Raw genomic sequence first — 16,236 nt, 5'->3', positions numbered from 1 at the left:
GAGAGAGAGAGAGATAGAGAGAGAGAGAGAGAGAGAGAGAGAGAGAGGAAGATAGATTCTTATCGAATTTAATAATGCGTGGCTGCAGGCCTGTAGCTGCTCCCTGCACTGTACTGGTTGTATTGTAGAGCAAAACCCATGTGGCTACGTGTCTTTTTCGTATTATGGTTGATGGGTATATAATATGGCTAGTGATCGTATGTAGCAGGGCGAACAATTAAGTCATGCCCTACTACCGACTATTGCAGTAAGCTAAATTCTCGGTCTAACAATTAGTGGCTGGATAATGAAGTCACATTCTTAGTCTCTTAGTAAATGACCAATACTACAGTCTCTCCAGAAAAAACGTTCTCCATTCAAATCGATCATAGACCCATATTACTCCATCATTTAGACCGATATAATGTTGACCGACTGTTGTAATGTAATGTAATGTTACTGTTTATGTAATGGTTGTTGTTTCAACATCAGCTTCAAGCCCAGCTGCAGGCATTGCTTCCACAACCAGATCTGAACGCAAGCAAGGAACCCGACGACATCGACGCCGCTCTTAACGAACTTCAGGTGTCGCTAGAGGGCAGCACGTTGGCCGGCCGTTCCGGCGACATCACCGCTATACCGGAGCTGGGTGACTACCTACGATTTATGAAGTAAGGGGTTTGGTTATTGCACTCGTTCATCTACCATGACATAGAGGGAGAGCTGTTGTTTTTACACATCGTTAGTCTATCCATCGGCAGTGGATTTTATCTATGCATCTCATATATGTTTATTATATAGTGTATGTTATGTGTAAGGCCAATAAATGCAGTATGATCATAGAATCGTAGATTTTACACATTTCCAAATTAAAGAGTGTTCCTTGGAAGTTCAGTTGGATGTTCGAGTGGGGTCTTTTATTGATATATCTATATTGGTAGAAAAACCGGCTTGTCTGTAGCGAAATGTCGGATTCAGCTGTAATTTTCACGTGCTAATCGTGAGGACATTGTTCCAGCCCTTCACTGTGGGAACTCCTAATGAATAACCTAGATTAAAGTTGTGCTGTGTGTGGGATAGGCAGTATCAGCACCACTCGTCTGTCAGCTAACAAGCCGATTCATTCTTTCAAGGCCGAAGAAGTTTACGTTGAAGAGCTTCAAGCCGTACTGGTTCGTCTTCAAAGACACTCACATCTACCAGTACAGTAGCAAGGAGGAGGCTCATGCCATGCCCCTGATGAATGTAAATTTAGTAGGTAAGACTAGGAACATGTATGCTAAGTTGCTAACTCCAGAAGCATCTATATGTCATTATTTTGAAAAAGAAAGTTCATTATGGTATCGAATAGTGAATAAATATAAAACGTGCTTATTTTAGTTCGATTACAAAAAATTTTGGTTACTATTTCTATGGTTAAAGGATGCTGCATTCTGTCTATCTTAGATGAATTAATCATCAAAATATATGTCTAATCACACAATTATAAATCGATTGCATTTTGTCTTGTATCTAGGTTGCGAAGTAAGTCCAGATGTTAACATATCTGGACTGAAATTTGGAATTAAGCTGATGATTCCAACACCAGAGGGCATGACTGAGGTGTGGTTACGATGTGAAAATGTAAGTCCTGCACTGTAGCCTTGTTTTCTAAACAAAGCAATATAAACAAACGGTGTAACAGTGACTGTCATTGAAAAATATCATGAACAATTTTTGAGGAAATCGGTCGAAGAGTTATCGGCATTACAGTCCTCTCGTTCACTGATTTATTAATAGCGTCATGATTATACAAATCTGTACCTTTGTTCAATCATACAGCGACTTCTGTATAGAAGTTAAACCCATATATAAGAGTCCCTCAAGAGGCAAACCCCAGTTTGTGTCTTTATAGACAGGTGTCCGTTCTATGGAGGTGGTTTCACTGTATAACTGCCTCGTAAGGAAAACACTGAAGGTGTCCCTTATAGATACGTGTCTAGTCAGTTCTGTAGAGGTGCCTGCTAACAGAGACTGTGTACACATATTGCTATGATGCTGTACTGCGTGTTAAAGGAGCACCAGTACGCGTGCTATATGGCTGCATGCAGGGTCGCGTGTAAGGGCAAGACGATAAATAAACCCAAATATAGGAAGTAAACATGTATAGAATCAAATATATATAGCGAGTAGGCAAACCCCAGTTTTACCACGTATTAGTATGATGATGCTGTACTGCATATTACAGGAGCACCAGTACGCACGCTGGATGGCTGCGTCCAGGCTCGCGTGTAAGGGCAAGACGATAAATCAACCCAAATATAGGAAGTAAACATATATAGAATACCATATATATAGAGAGAGAAGGCAAACTCTCAGTTTTACCACGTATTGCAATGATGCTGTACTGCGTGTTACAGGAGCACCAGTATGCACGCTGGATGGCTGCATGCAGGCTCGCGTGTAAGGGCAAGACGATGGCCGACAGCACGTACGAGTCTGAAGTGTCCTCGATCCTCGCCTTCCTCAGCATGCAGGCGCCCGCGCAGACGACCGCCGCCGTCAACCCGAACCAAGCCGACATACAGCCGGAGCATTTCGTCGCGCCACGATTCCTGAAGAAGTACAAGACAAAGCAGGTTTGTGTGTCGGTCTTGCTTCGGTTTTTCATTTCAGGAGTGCAGCTGTGTTTTCGTTGCAGAGTGCATGCATTAGTGCTACCATGAGTGCTTTCTCGCGTGGTTTTTTATGTGCTGAATCTATCTGAAATTAGTTGATTCGTGACCAATATCTGATTTCTTCCGGTTTTCCATTAAGGGCAGGTGAAATTTTGCATTGCGTGGTTGAAATTTTGGGAATAATTTACGGGTCTGTCTGAGGTTTCTGAATAGAGTAGCTGTAGTCCCCACACATTTAACTTAATATAATCTCATTGACAGATAGCTCAGCGAGTCTTGGAGGCACATGCGAACGTGTCAGAGTTGGCACTGCACGAAGCAAAACTGAACTACATCAAAGCCTGGCAGGCATTGCCTGAGTTTGGCATTACCTACTTTACAGTCAAGTTCAGAGGCTGTAAGAAAGAAGTAAGCCACAGTATAATATGTACATTATGAATATCCGTGCATGTATATTTTCGAAATTCACAGAATAGCTGATTTTCACGACTACAATTGCTTTCAATTCTGCAATTCCTAGGTTCATCAGATTAGTATAGGTCGTAAGTCAGTACATGTGACATGCTCAATATTTATTGTATGCCTTTTGTGTATGTATTGCCCCTTTTTCTATTATTTTTTTTTAATGTATTTTTTACAATCTCAGGAATTACTGGGGATTGGATTAAACCGTCTGATTCGGATGGACATCAACAATGGCAACTCACTTAAGACCTGGCGCTACAACAGCATGAAAGCATGGAATGTCAACTGGGAGGTAGGTGGTCTTACTACAAACTATATTTCCAACAGTGAAATGACTACCTTCCATACAACATTTTGATATGTGTTTTATGGCTGAGTAATCCTATATAGAAAATTCCACCGCATTGGCTGCGTTCACGTCTCTATTTCTCTCGTGCTTGTGTGTGCTGTCTTGCTCCCTCTCCATCTTTCTACCTCTTGCCCCTTCCTTCTCTTTCTTTCTCTCTTTCTCCTCTCTCTCTCTTTCTCCCTCTTCCTCTCTATCTCGCTTGTTTCCCCTCCTTATCCCTCTACATCTTCCCCTCTCTCATTTCTTCATTCACTTGTTTCTTTCTCATATGTTGCTCACATGTTTGATACAGGTTAAGGAGATGCTCGTTCAGTTTGAGGAGGACAACGTAGCATTCTACTGCACGTGTGCCGACTGCAAGGTTGTGCACGAGTACATAGGTGGCTACATCTTCTGCTCCATGCGTTCCAAGGACTCCAATCAGTCTCTTAACGAGGAGATGTTTCACAAGCTGACTGGCGGCTGGGCATAGAGTGTAGCATACCGGGTGTTGTTACGTTCGTTTGTGCCGCCACTGACAACGCCTGCTCGTTTCCGAAATCAGTTGACGTATATTTTTGTTAGATGATTTTTCGGGGATGCGAATTATTCTCGTTTTTTTAGTGTCAGTTGTTGCGCGTGCATCCTACTGCAGTGTTTGTTGGTGATTGCCTGATCCCAGCTGCTGTTGAATAATGATATTATATTTCCTACTCTTGATTTTTACTCCCTACTACAGCATTGATGAGTGCCGGTTCGTATAGCTTGATGATCAACGTGCTTGCCTGCACTTGTATGTAGGTAAAGCCACACGATATTATGCAGATATCGTTGCTTTTCTGAACTCATCATTCATATGTGTGAGAATTTTGTACGCAGTACGTTGTACGTGCTAGTGTTCCTCCGCTTTACATGGAAAATGCCAGGCTCCGGACCATGTATTGGCAATCGGTTTCTAATACAGCTCTCCACTTACCTATTATCAAGAGCCCATAGACTAATTCATGGATCTATGTTCTAGCTATTTTCAAGCAACAGTGGGCATTAGCTGGTGGGAAACGATGGAGACCTTGGGACTTAATGATATGTAAAAGATTTGCAGAACTGCATTGATTGTGGAGGGAAGAAAGGCGATTTGCTATTAGCATGTTTTAAAAATAATTTCTGTTGGAGTTTCTATCCCTGTTGTAAAGTGCACATATTTACAGAGTTGTATTGTATTTGGACGTATGAATGTCAACTGGCCAGTAGAATAATCGTTCTATATTGTTAGCATCTTATATCAGATGGTGGTGTACCATGTTCTAATTATGGATGGTTTTCTTGAATCTCAATTCATGATTCTCGATTTCTTGATAATTGTTCTGGAAGGTTGTATATACCCTTTGTAAAGTGTTCATCTTTACAGAATCATGTGGTTTTTAGAGGCAAAAGAGGCTTTTGTCGTTATAATATTTTCCCTATAATTTATATACTAGATAAAGGCATACTTTATTCAGATGGGGGGCAGTTGTCCTGAATTGCAATTTACAGATTTCTAGAAAATATTCTGGGCAATTGTGTTGCTTTGGGTATAACCAATTTTATAATTTTTATGTTCGTTTTTTACATCATAGTGGAATCATCAGCTGCTCCGGTGGGAGGCTGTTAGTCCATTTAATATAATCGTTTTATTTTGTGGTAAAATTAATCAGCACTTGTTACGTATCACAGTATTTATCCGTGAAAGATGATTAAAGATTGTGTGTACATTTAGAGATGATAGAATTCTGAGGACTCTGCGTTTGTGTATGTTTAGTAAGAAATTTGGTGACTCCACACCTGTTTTTGTGTACATTCAGAGGGCGTAATAAATGACCAAGTATATCTTGTCTATGTGTAGTTTAGCAGACATTGTATGACACCACGTATAATTATGTACATCTGTGTGTATGTACGTTGTTGCCTTTAGCTGCTGCAGTGGGATCGACGTATTTATATAGCTGCATTTAAAGAATGCAGGCGTATATGTTTGCACGCAGTAAATTCTGGTGGGCGAAGTTAATGAAACGTGCATCATCACTAAATTAATCGCTCAGTTATTTCTTTGTTTGGACAATGGGATTCTGAGCGCATCTGGCTGTTTCTATACATAGTCATTTAATTTTTAATAATGTAGTACAGTGGTTATTAAATGATTAGTGTATCTTATTTGCTTGTGCCCGTACATTGTGACTCCCCCCCCCTCCCGATTTGTGGAGCTAACTTATTGTAGCGGCGGGAAACTAGCAGTTCTGATTGTACCATTCTATCATTACGTGCGTTTTCCTCAATTATAGAGCGTGCCTAGTATATCTCATGTATCGTTACAGCTCATTGGGTTTCTAGCTCGATATCTCTCCCCTTGCATGTGCTGTCCCTGTGCTGCGTGGTTAAAGACGTTTTCATATTATTCGCGTCACCGAATTTCTCGCGTGTGTGCCTCACATATTTAACATTTTTATGTTATGTGTTTTTGGGGGAGGTTTATTACATCTCGTGTCTCGCGTACGTTTTACTGGGAAGGCAAAAGAAATCTTCCAGTTTTTATTAAAGAGGTGGGCTAGTATTGTAGCCATTTATATATATAAAGTATATGATTCCGTATTATATTCTGTACAGTATGATTAATTTGCGTATGTAGTATGAGTATGTAGTATATTATGAAGGTGTGGAAGTTATCGGTATGTGGTTTTGAACGTAAGTGCCTTCTCTAATATGCAGGTATTCATTATATATTGAGCTGGTGGAGTCTTAGCGATCTCCTTATCTACTGTACCCGCCAAATAAGAATGACTAGTGGTGTTGATGATGACGATGATGATGATGACGACGACGATGATGACGACGACGATGATGACGACGATGACGACGATGATATTGGTGATTTGAACAGGAAGCCTTCGTCTTCACTAACTCCTTGTATGACATTTAGTTTAGAGCTAGCTATTATTGGTATACTAGAAACAGTTGTGCGGATCGCGTTATGGAAAACTTATGCTTAATGATTATTGATACCGTACGTAATGCACAACGTTATATGCTTATCATGTGTCATCCACGACGATGACGATGGCGACAGTGATAATTCTGTGCAGTGAGTTCTGCGTGCTAGTTTATTGAAGTTGATGGTAGCTTTAGAGCCTGCGTGTATAAATATCCGAATCTTCATCAAAATTTACCACCTTCCCTTTCTTTGCAAACTTATAATTACCTGCTATGTGTAATGTTACTGGTAATGTAACGTGCATTGCTGATCGTTTGCATGCGACTGTGTGCCAAAGTTACATTAGGTATGATACCTGTAGATGTAGCAAAGCTCGTATATTAGAAGGAAAGAAATAATTCCCTCTCTATTGTTATCCTTCGCGTCGATATTCTAGGCTCCCTTCATTCCATCTATATTACTGTATCAAATTTTCCTGTGTTCACACCGCCACCCGGGTTTACAGTGCTAGAAGTTTGTTGTAAAGAAGACCCGGTCCCATGTTAATAAATAGGTCCTAGTTATACTTCTTCACGCTTCGAAATCGTGTGAAGTGGTGTATTTCAGAATTCTACTCCATCCCATGTTATGCCTGCTGTAGCTAGTGCACGCGCAGCTGCGTCAACCGCCGTAAGTATACGTGCGCCAACCATAAGTTGTCGAGGAGGGCCGCGTATCTTGCTTTGTAGCTCTACCAATGTAGCCCCTTCGCTCTCGTTACAGGAATGCTCCTGTAGCGGCAGCGAAGGATTTACACTGGTAGAGCTACTTGCTTGGGATCTTTACAGTGTCGATTGTACTATGGTGCTCTGACATTTATGATGTGAGTCCGCAGTTTGGAAGTGTGAATAGGTGATTCCCTCTAAATAATAATAATGCGAAATTTAAATCATAAATCGAAACTTAACACGTGTAACACGAGCACATCAACTGTCACTAGTTTTATTTCACTATATGTAACTAATCTTACTCTAACGGTACCAGTCTATGCAAATATCATTTCATTATCGGTTTTTAAAGATGTTTTATTGTTGCATACTCTTTGTATTCGTACTTGAAGCTCCTGGTCCGTCTATTTTTTGGGAGCGGACATCGGAAATCGCACGATTCTCTACGTCAACACGGCCAAGTTTGACCAATATTGGACCGATTTGCCCACTTGCTGGTTAAGAAATCTCATCCATATTGTAGTATTATAGCCAGTGCATACGCGTGAGCTAGGTGGGGATGCCAATCTCGTTAGAGCTTGTAGATGAAAGCGTGCTGTTTGTATTTATCGCGATGATTGGAAATAAATTACTGACATTTGATTACTGATATCACTTCCTTCCGCATCACACGCTTTTCTTTTGTTTCTTCAGGTTTTTTTTTATATCTGTCAGAGTCAAACTCAGTCAATACATAGTGAAGCGGATAAGCACATAAATCGGCACATTGTGCATTTTTAGCTCAGCTAACGAAGTCAGATGCAGCTTGTAGAATCGCATGGTTGTCCGTCCGTGCGTGCGTCCGTCAACAGTTGGGCACAAATATTAACCGCTCGACGTACGGTCTTGATATTCGGGACGTCGGTGGGTGGGTGGAAGGGGGAGGGGGGATCGCGAAAAGGACTGGATGTCGAATTTAAGGGTCAAAGGTCAAGATGTGTCAATGGAGGGGGAATATTTCCCCCTTAAGTTAAGGTATAGGAGGAAATACGGAATTGCGGCACAAATCGCAACGGCTTGAGTTACGCTCTTAATATTCAATGTATAGTGTGATGGAGAGGAAACCCATCACCAGCGCGAAATTGGAGGTCACAGGTCAAAGGGCCGTGGAGGAAAGGTCAGATATCAGACATTTTCTGAGGACATGGTCTAACGGACCGAGTGCAAAACTTTTTTGTTGCAGCGCTGACTTACCATTTCTATCACTTTATTGAAAGAACCATGAAATGTACTTTCAGCTGACGTGCGAAGAGTACGTGTCTGATAACCTTTTGACCCTCAAGAGGAGGGTTAAACATGGATTTGTTGACTGTTAACAAAAGGACTGAACTGCTTTTGCTATTAGACCCCCCCCCCCAACCACCACCACTACGCTTGCGCTCGACGCATATCCATGATAACATGTTAATATATAGCAAAGTCATTAAAGTTACACAGCTGTATCTTTATTACTGTATGCCTACTACCAGTAGGTATAGCAAAGCCTATCATAGATTTTAGATCTGTATTAGTAGTATCTTTTATATAAAGTTGTTCAGCCGAATTAGTTCGTACTCGCATAACTAGAGAACTCCGCAGCCTAGAGAAAAACTAAAGATATTTTCAGAATCAGCACGTCTGAGAGGTGGTTCAGGCTGAAACAAAAAATTTTAAAAGTTAAAAAGTCATAAAAATTATATTCATCAATAGAGGGCGGGGCGTACAGATTAACATCACGCACGTGTGAATCCATGGGGTATGCCCTTAACGGCACAGTGGTCTAATCGCTAGAACATCCGTTTCCTACACCGGGATTCTGGGTTCAAGTCCCAGCTGGGGAACTTATTTTTATTTTTTCCCCTTTTTCCCCTTTACCTACCTCTTTAGTATGTATTATTTTTTATTTTTATTTTTTATTTTTTATATTTAATGTCTTTTATCTTTTGATTTCTTATTATTTTTTTACTGATTTCGGCGATGGGCATGGGATGGGATGGATGGCATGGCTGCTGGCATGGCACCACACCGGCTCAATGGCATGGCATTGGGTCATTGAGTCAATGGGCTGGGATGCAGTGCGATGGGATGCGGTGAATGCGGGATGTGATGGGGGATGGCATGCATGGCATGGCATGGCATGGAGATGGATTGAGATGCGATGAGTGGAATATGGGTGGTGATTTGCGGAACCAACTGGAAGTGGGATTGGTGGATTGGGAATGGTTGGATGGATGGATGCTATGCGGAATATGAGTAGATAGTTATATTCTTTTGTGGTATTTTGCTTTTACCAAGCTGGTCTTCACAACTGAGTAACGTCACTGATTACTCTCCGGGCAACGCGGCTATCGCGCTTAGCTCCTTAGATTAGCTGCTGAGCGCGAAGCGGTGGCAGGAGGGCCGCACTTGATTTCGTGGTTGCCAGTCGAAAGCTTTATCAGAAGAATACCATGGCTACGTACGTCAGTTTTGCAGCGCTGTCGCTGGTCTGCGGATACTTTGTTAGATTCAGCTGTACGAAGTCAGATGCAGCTTGTGTAGAATGCATGATTGTCCGTATCGTCCACTTTAATAGTAGTAGTGAGAATTACGGTAATTGCGGCACAAATTCTTCAACGGGATTCGAACTTGCGGAGTGTAGGTAGGTAGTAATGGGCAGGAAGACCATCACGTGCGGCGAATTGGCAGTTACACAAGGTTAAAGAGCCAGTTGAAGAAAGTGTAGATATCAGACATCTTGCTGATGGACATGGTCTAAGGAACGAGATGCAAACTTTTTGTTGTTGCAGCGCGCTGACCTACATTTCTATCATTTATTTGACAAGGACTGCATGAAGTGTATCTTTCAGCTGACGTGCGAAGAAGTACCTATAGTAGAGTGTTCTGATTAGCCTTTTTTGCCTCAAGAGGAGGATGGTAACATGTGATTTGTCTGAATCGTTTAACAATGGTGAACTGCGCTTGTTGCATTTAGAGCCCTCATTCCCCAACCTTCCCACCACACCACTACGCCTCGCGTCGACGCGATTCTCCGATGTTAACATGTTAATTATTACGCGAGTCATTAAAGTTGTTTACACAGGTGTTTCTTTATTACTGTACATACCGGCTATAGCAAAGCTATCATAGATATTGTTTAGAATCTGTATTTAGTAGTTATTCTAGATACATGCTCTTGAGCGCAAACGCGCGTGGCGGGAGGGTCGCACTCTCATCGAGTTGCCAGTGAGTTTATCAGAAGATACGCGCTACAGCACATGTCGAGTTGAGCGCGTGTCGCATGCGGCACTTGTTGGGTAGGATTGTGAAACTGCAGACGTTCCGAACTACTGAGTCGTAACGATTTTCTGATAAAATGCATTGACGCACACCTCAAATGTGGCCACAATGTTTAATGTCACTACCTAATGTTGGAGTAAAAACGTAGATTTCATTGTGCAATCTAGCATTTTGGTTATTGTAGTGTAGTCAAATAGTTGTGATTGATTACTGTAGCACCAGGGTGTGAGGGTATAAAAGTCGGCAGTAATAATGATAGAATAGCAACAGTGAGAGCGAGATGAGAAAATCTGGAGATGATCGTCGAGTAGAGCGAGAGGAGAGGTCGTTGCTTGGTTGTCCCCTAAAAAACGGATGAGATAATCGAGAAACGATGTCTCCGCGAGAGGATATTAGGCAGAGATGCTGAGGAGACTGACCCGAGATTGACCTCTATCATATCTCTCTACGCGCGGTATCCGATTCCATTTCTCGCAGGTCCGTTAGTTCGTTGAGAGCGTTCTTTCTCTGGTGCACAACTCGGCGTGAGACTTCAGTACGGGACAGCAGCTGTCTAACGGCTTCAACGCTCGGGTCTACCGGACTGGCACAGTCTTGGCACTGCAGAGCGTTCCACGCTCCGTTACGGTCAACGGCATTTTTAGTCCTCGCCTCCCCTCCTAAGCGCCGTCTATTTGTTTAGTATCGCTCTGTTCATCCACCCTTTGTTTTCTCCACTTCGACTGCCCCTTCTGTGGACCTTCTTTCACCGCGCCTCCCCATCTCACTCCATCTCTACACCTACTTCCTCTCCCCCGTGCGAATGGTTTCCTATCCGAGTCAGTGGCGCCTTCAGCCTCGTCGAGACAGATGGGTCCTCGGAGAGCAGCGAAGACGGAGCTGACAGCGATTGCAGAGGAAAGATGTCGGGTGATGTAGAATGAAAGCATGCTCGAGAGCGAGAAAGCAAAGATGGGAGGAGAGAGCGGCGAAGATGAAGAGAGAAAGATGAAGGAAGAGATGAGAGATCCGACGAGAGAGAGATGAAGAATTGGAGATGGAAGCACGAATTCTTGTGTCTGGTCCGAGCGTACACGAGAGAGAGAGGCGACGAGAGAAGATGCGGGCAGAGAGAGAGGAGAGAGGAGAGCAGAGACTGCGCGAGATGAGAAAGCGCGAAGGAGCGAGAGGACAGAGAGCGGAGGGAGCGGAGAGTAAGATTAGGAGGAATTGAGAGAAGAGAATGGAGTGAAAGATGGTATGACGACGCGCGGCGAGCAGAGTGAGAGAAGTGGAGACAGAGCAGAGAGGAGTAGAGGAGTGGCAGAGAGAGAGAAGACGAGAGTAGATAGAGGAGAGAGAGGCGCGATTAGAGCGGGATGAGAAATGGTATGTGGACCGAGCATGAGCTAGAGAGCTGAGAGAGAAGTGAGTGAGAGCAGATAGCCGTGGAGAAAGATAGGAAGGAGTCAGGGGAGACGCCGATAGAAGGCAGGTAGCAACTAGACACGATGTAGAGCAGGTAGCAGATTACGAGCGGAGTAGAGCATGGTTAGCAGAGGAGACCAGCGAATAGCGATCAGATCAGGTAGCAAAGAGACGCGCATATAGCGATAGGCTCAGCGATAGCAAGATGACTAGCGAGGAGGACAGCGCAGTAGAAGTATGGACAGCAATAGAGCGGAAGGGCAGGATAGCAAGAGACAGCAATTAGCGATGTAGAGCAGGGGGCGTTAGCAAGAGACGAGCGAATATGCAATAGAGCAGTTAGCACATACAGCATAGCGACAGGAGCGGTAGGCAAGAGACGGCATAGACGACAGGAGCATGGTTCGACAAGCAGACCCAATAAGCGATCAGAGCAGGTAGCAAGAGGACAGCGTTGTAATGAGCGAGTTAGGGAGAGTGAGCAGACAGCGAATTAGCGATAGCGAAGCACGGTGAGCAAGAGTACAGCGAATATCGACAGCAGCAGGGTAGCAGAGACAGCGAATAACGATTTTAGAGCTATAGCTAGTAGCTAGAGACCAGCGCAATAGCGGACAGAGCACGGCTAGCAAGAGACAGGCATAGCGATTAGAGCAGGTATAGCAAGAGACAGCATAGCGAGGTAGAGCAGGTTAGGCAAGAGACAGCAATAGCGACAGAGCAGGTAGCAAGAGACAGCAATAGCGATAGAGCAGGTAGCAAGAGACAGCAATAGCGACAGAGCAGGTAGCAAGAGACAGCAATAACGACAGATCAGGTAGCAAGAGACAGCAATAGCGATAGAGCAGGTAGCAATAGAGCAGATAGCAACATACAGCAATAGCGACAGAGCCGGGTCTGCAAAGAGAGATCAGCAAGATTAAGCGAATAGAGCAAGGTGATAGAAGAGGACAGCAATAGCGACAGCGCAGTAGCAAGAGACAGCAATAGCAATAGGGGCGTACCCAGACATTTTTTGATGGTACGCAAAATTGCACTCAAATTGTGAAGTTGGTTATCTTTTTACTTAAATCTTCGACATTGTGAGCGTAATGCACACGTAGTTCATTGATTCTATCACACGGATAATTTCTGTAAGCCAAATGAAGCGTTGACATTTATTTGTTTAGCTCAAAAGATTCATGTTTTTTTTTATTCTGAAAAAATTTAGTACGCATTTGCGTACAGGTAGATACGACCCTGGCAATAGAGCAGGTAGCAAGAGACAGACCGACAGAGATGATTGTTCGTGCGTTAATATATCAATTGTATAAGTGACGTATGCAATACACCAGTCATAGCAGTTACTCCTACCACTGCTGCTGCTACTACTGAGGCTGCTGTCACCTCTCTCTCTCTCTCTCCCCGACTTGGATTTCGCACAGGGTAAAAAAATCAGTTTGCGCGATGGCGCTGTGTATAGGGGCAGGTCGAATCCCACCCAGAGAAAACCGTTTTTAAACTGTTTTATAACTATACTTTCTAACGTTTTTTTTCTTTCGTTCTACAGGTCTGCTGCAAACTGTGACGTAGAAAACTACCGATTAAACACTGACCATTACTGGTTGTATCAAATACTCATGCAAACAAAAGACTTACTCACTACCTTCCCACATACGCAACGAAAACGTCATCTTAGAGTTGGCGCGTGCCGAGATGTCCGGGCTTGTTAAGTACAATTGACGACATCTCGCTCTCATGTGTTTTCATGAATCTCTTAGAAACACTAAGCCACAAGCACAGGAAAAAAAGGGATTTTTGGAATTTGCGGAACAGATAACGACTGACGACAAGTTAAAAAAAAAAGTCGAAGCTCTTGGTTTGTACGTATACTGTTTGTATGTCGATAACCTTGCATATGTTAACATCAAAGAAATACAAGATTTGCTTACTGCCACACGCTTTATAGTTTAATCGTGAGGGTACAACCTTGATTGGCTATAGACAGATGATAACGACAGCTACGAATTCCAGCACCGTTAAATGGAAAAATATTACTTAACCTTGTCAAACATGCAATTCTGCGATTGGAACATGCTGCAGCACCCGGAATATGCGCCTAACCATAGTAAAAGGATACGTTCATAGGAAAACAAAAATGTATGTATAAAGACCAAAAATAGATGCATGTTAGCCCATAACGTAAATAAATCATTTTACAGTTCACGGCCACCTACTCCTGATGACGGTCAAGCTGCGGGAAAACCACACACGCACGTACGTACGCATGCACGCACACACGTATATATAATTAACTTTATACTATATAGTATATACTATACTTATATATATATACTATATATTATCATTTAGTATGATAGATATTATCATATATATATATAGGCACATGATAGGTTATAATACGCTATGGTAACATCATTCTTCTTCGCACCGCTAGTGACATAGTCCTATTTGAACACAATTTATGGGTTCTAGCCAATCAACCACAGAATTCGTAACAGGATTGCAGTGTGCGGCGACAGCAGGAACGACAATTGTAACATTACAAGTGCTTTCTGCTTAGTGTTACGCGTATAGTCTACACCGTATGTAGTCTAGCAGAACTTAACACTATACACTATCGCAATATACGCACACAGACGTTCTCTAGTCATTCATATCCGTTCTGGCGTAACAGTGTAATCTAACGGCACCCGGCCTTCTCTCCGGCCCCCTTGGCCGATCGTTATCTAACGAGAGATGTATTTTAGGCAAGGTTAAGAGTTACAGCAGGCCCGTAAGCAGGGGGGTTCGGGGGTCGAATTGACACCCCAAGCCGCCAATTTTTTTTTTTTGAAGAAGTGCTCAAGAATTTCACGCATTCAGGCTCAGCTCTCATTTTTGTGTATATTGTGCAAACAAATCCTCCTATCGTGTTGTGAAGGGTGAACAGTGAACACCCCCTCCGCACGCTCCCCTCGGTCGCTTTGGCTTTTCCTGCATGGTCGCTTCGCAACGAGCAAGGCGGCCGTGGTACAGCGGGGCGCGTGGTGGGGCGTCGGGAGGATCATGGCACACCCCCCTTGCTCAGCGCAGAAACGCATCTGAGGGGGTCCTAATTAAAAAATGTTAAGAACCCAGACCCCTCCTTCGCGCAGTCGCTCGCATAAATTGGTTTACGGTTAGACCCCCCCCCCCCCCCGCCATTCCCGCCCAGCCCCGTACCACATATCGCTCGTACACCGCCTATGATCCTTCCGGCAAATTTGCACATGCAACACGAACCCCCCCGCAATATAAAGCTGGCTACGGGCCTGAGTACAGTACAAGTTCATGTAAAATAACCCGGCGTGTCCAATAGCTAAGCCTATACATTTCTAAAATGAATGTCACAAACATCTCTGTACAATTTTAAGAGAGCAAAATTAATGGGTACTTAGCTGAAATTCAGATTCGACAGAAATGACGATTTATCGGTGCTTTAAGGATGTGAATGCCTGAAAATAGTGTGTGCGCGTGCGTGCGTGCGTGTGTGTGCGCGCGCGCGTGTGCGTGCGTATGTACGTGTGCACTACTAGTATATATATGCTTCCTGCTGAATGACATGTCATAAAAATGAACGAAACGAAATGACGTTTCTTGTTACCAATCAAATGCTTCAGGAATTACGTACAACCTTCGTTTTTCGCGAGTACTAGCGTTAACCTACACAGACACAATTCATTATCACTCATGTGCCGTAATGACCAGGATTACCGATAGGGATATTCACCACAGTCCTGTCTTCCAATATGCATGATTATTGATTACTACAATGATTTCATTACTCATATAATCAATGGAGGTCTCAACGGATTATCAGGTCTTTTAGGATGGCATAGTAGCAAGGTTCCGTGTATTGTTACGTGTACTAAATGTGGTAATTCCTACCATATAAACCCTAAAACAGAACATATATACACTACATATTCAATATATTGCTACATAAATACCTATGGTCCCTCGACCCATGCATATATAAAATTCAGAGTAATATACAAAATGCTAAAATATAAAAATAATTCTAGGCCATCTCATAGTAAATCTCTAGTTTCTTCCCCGCGTGTACAGCCAACATACACCCGTTCTATAGTTACAATTAAGTAGATGTATCCTGTCAGTCAACCTTTAATATATTATAATAGCCATGTATAGGTAGTATCAGTGTCTACATGTATTCATACCGAGGTTTCTTTCTTGATGCAATAGCTACAGTGGTTTACTTCTTCCAACAAGGTAACACGTTTTCCACCGTTCATAACGAATTTAACACGGTGATACAGCCTTCCTTTTATACTCTATATCTTCTGATCATCTATCAGTGCCCTTTGAAAACCTTTACACCGTACATGTATGTACCATCGTTTTAAGTAGAAATGGGTTGTCACTTGATCATGAATGGTACGCATACAA

At 42.9% G+C, this 16,236-nt stretch overlaps 1 protein-coding gene across 1 annotated transcript in view; it reads left to right on the top strand.

Annotated features, from left to right (window-relative positions):
* LOC106817197 (unc-112-related protein-like) overlaps positions 1-7,759 on the top strand; it is a 31,693-nt gene extending 23,934 nt beyond the window's left edge. Inside the window, exons 9-15 of the mRNA XM_014821864.1 lie at positions 472-650; positions 1,113-1,237; positions 1,496-1,602; positions 2,379-2,597; positions 2,898-3,044; positions 3,283-3,393; positions 3,743-7,759. Coding sequence (XP_014677350.1) covers positions 472-650; positions 1,113-1,237; positions 1,496-1,602; positions 2,379-2,597; positions 2,898-3,044; positions 3,283-3,393; positions 3,743-3,922 — 1,068 coding nt within the window. The 3' untranslated portion in view covers positions 3,923-7,759. The remainder of the gene's footprint in view (positions 1-471; positions 651-1,112; positions 1,238-1,495; positions 1,603-2,378; positions 2,598-2,897; positions 3,045-3,282; positions 3,394-3,742) is intronic.
* The last annotated feature ends 8,477 nt before the right edge of the window (positions 7,760-16,236 follow it).

The sequence above is a fragment of the Priapulus caudatus genome, unplaced genomic scaffold, assembly GCF_000485595.1.
Source record: "Priapulus caudatus unplaced genomic scaffold, Priapulus_caudatus-5.0.1 Scaffold1628, whole genome shotgun sequence".
Classification (NCBI taxonomy): Eukaryota; Metazoa; Priapulida; class Priapulimorpha; order Priapulimorphida; family Priapulidae; genus Priapulus; species Priapulus caudatus.
This window is presented reverse-complemented; position numbering and strand designations above follow the sequence as displayed.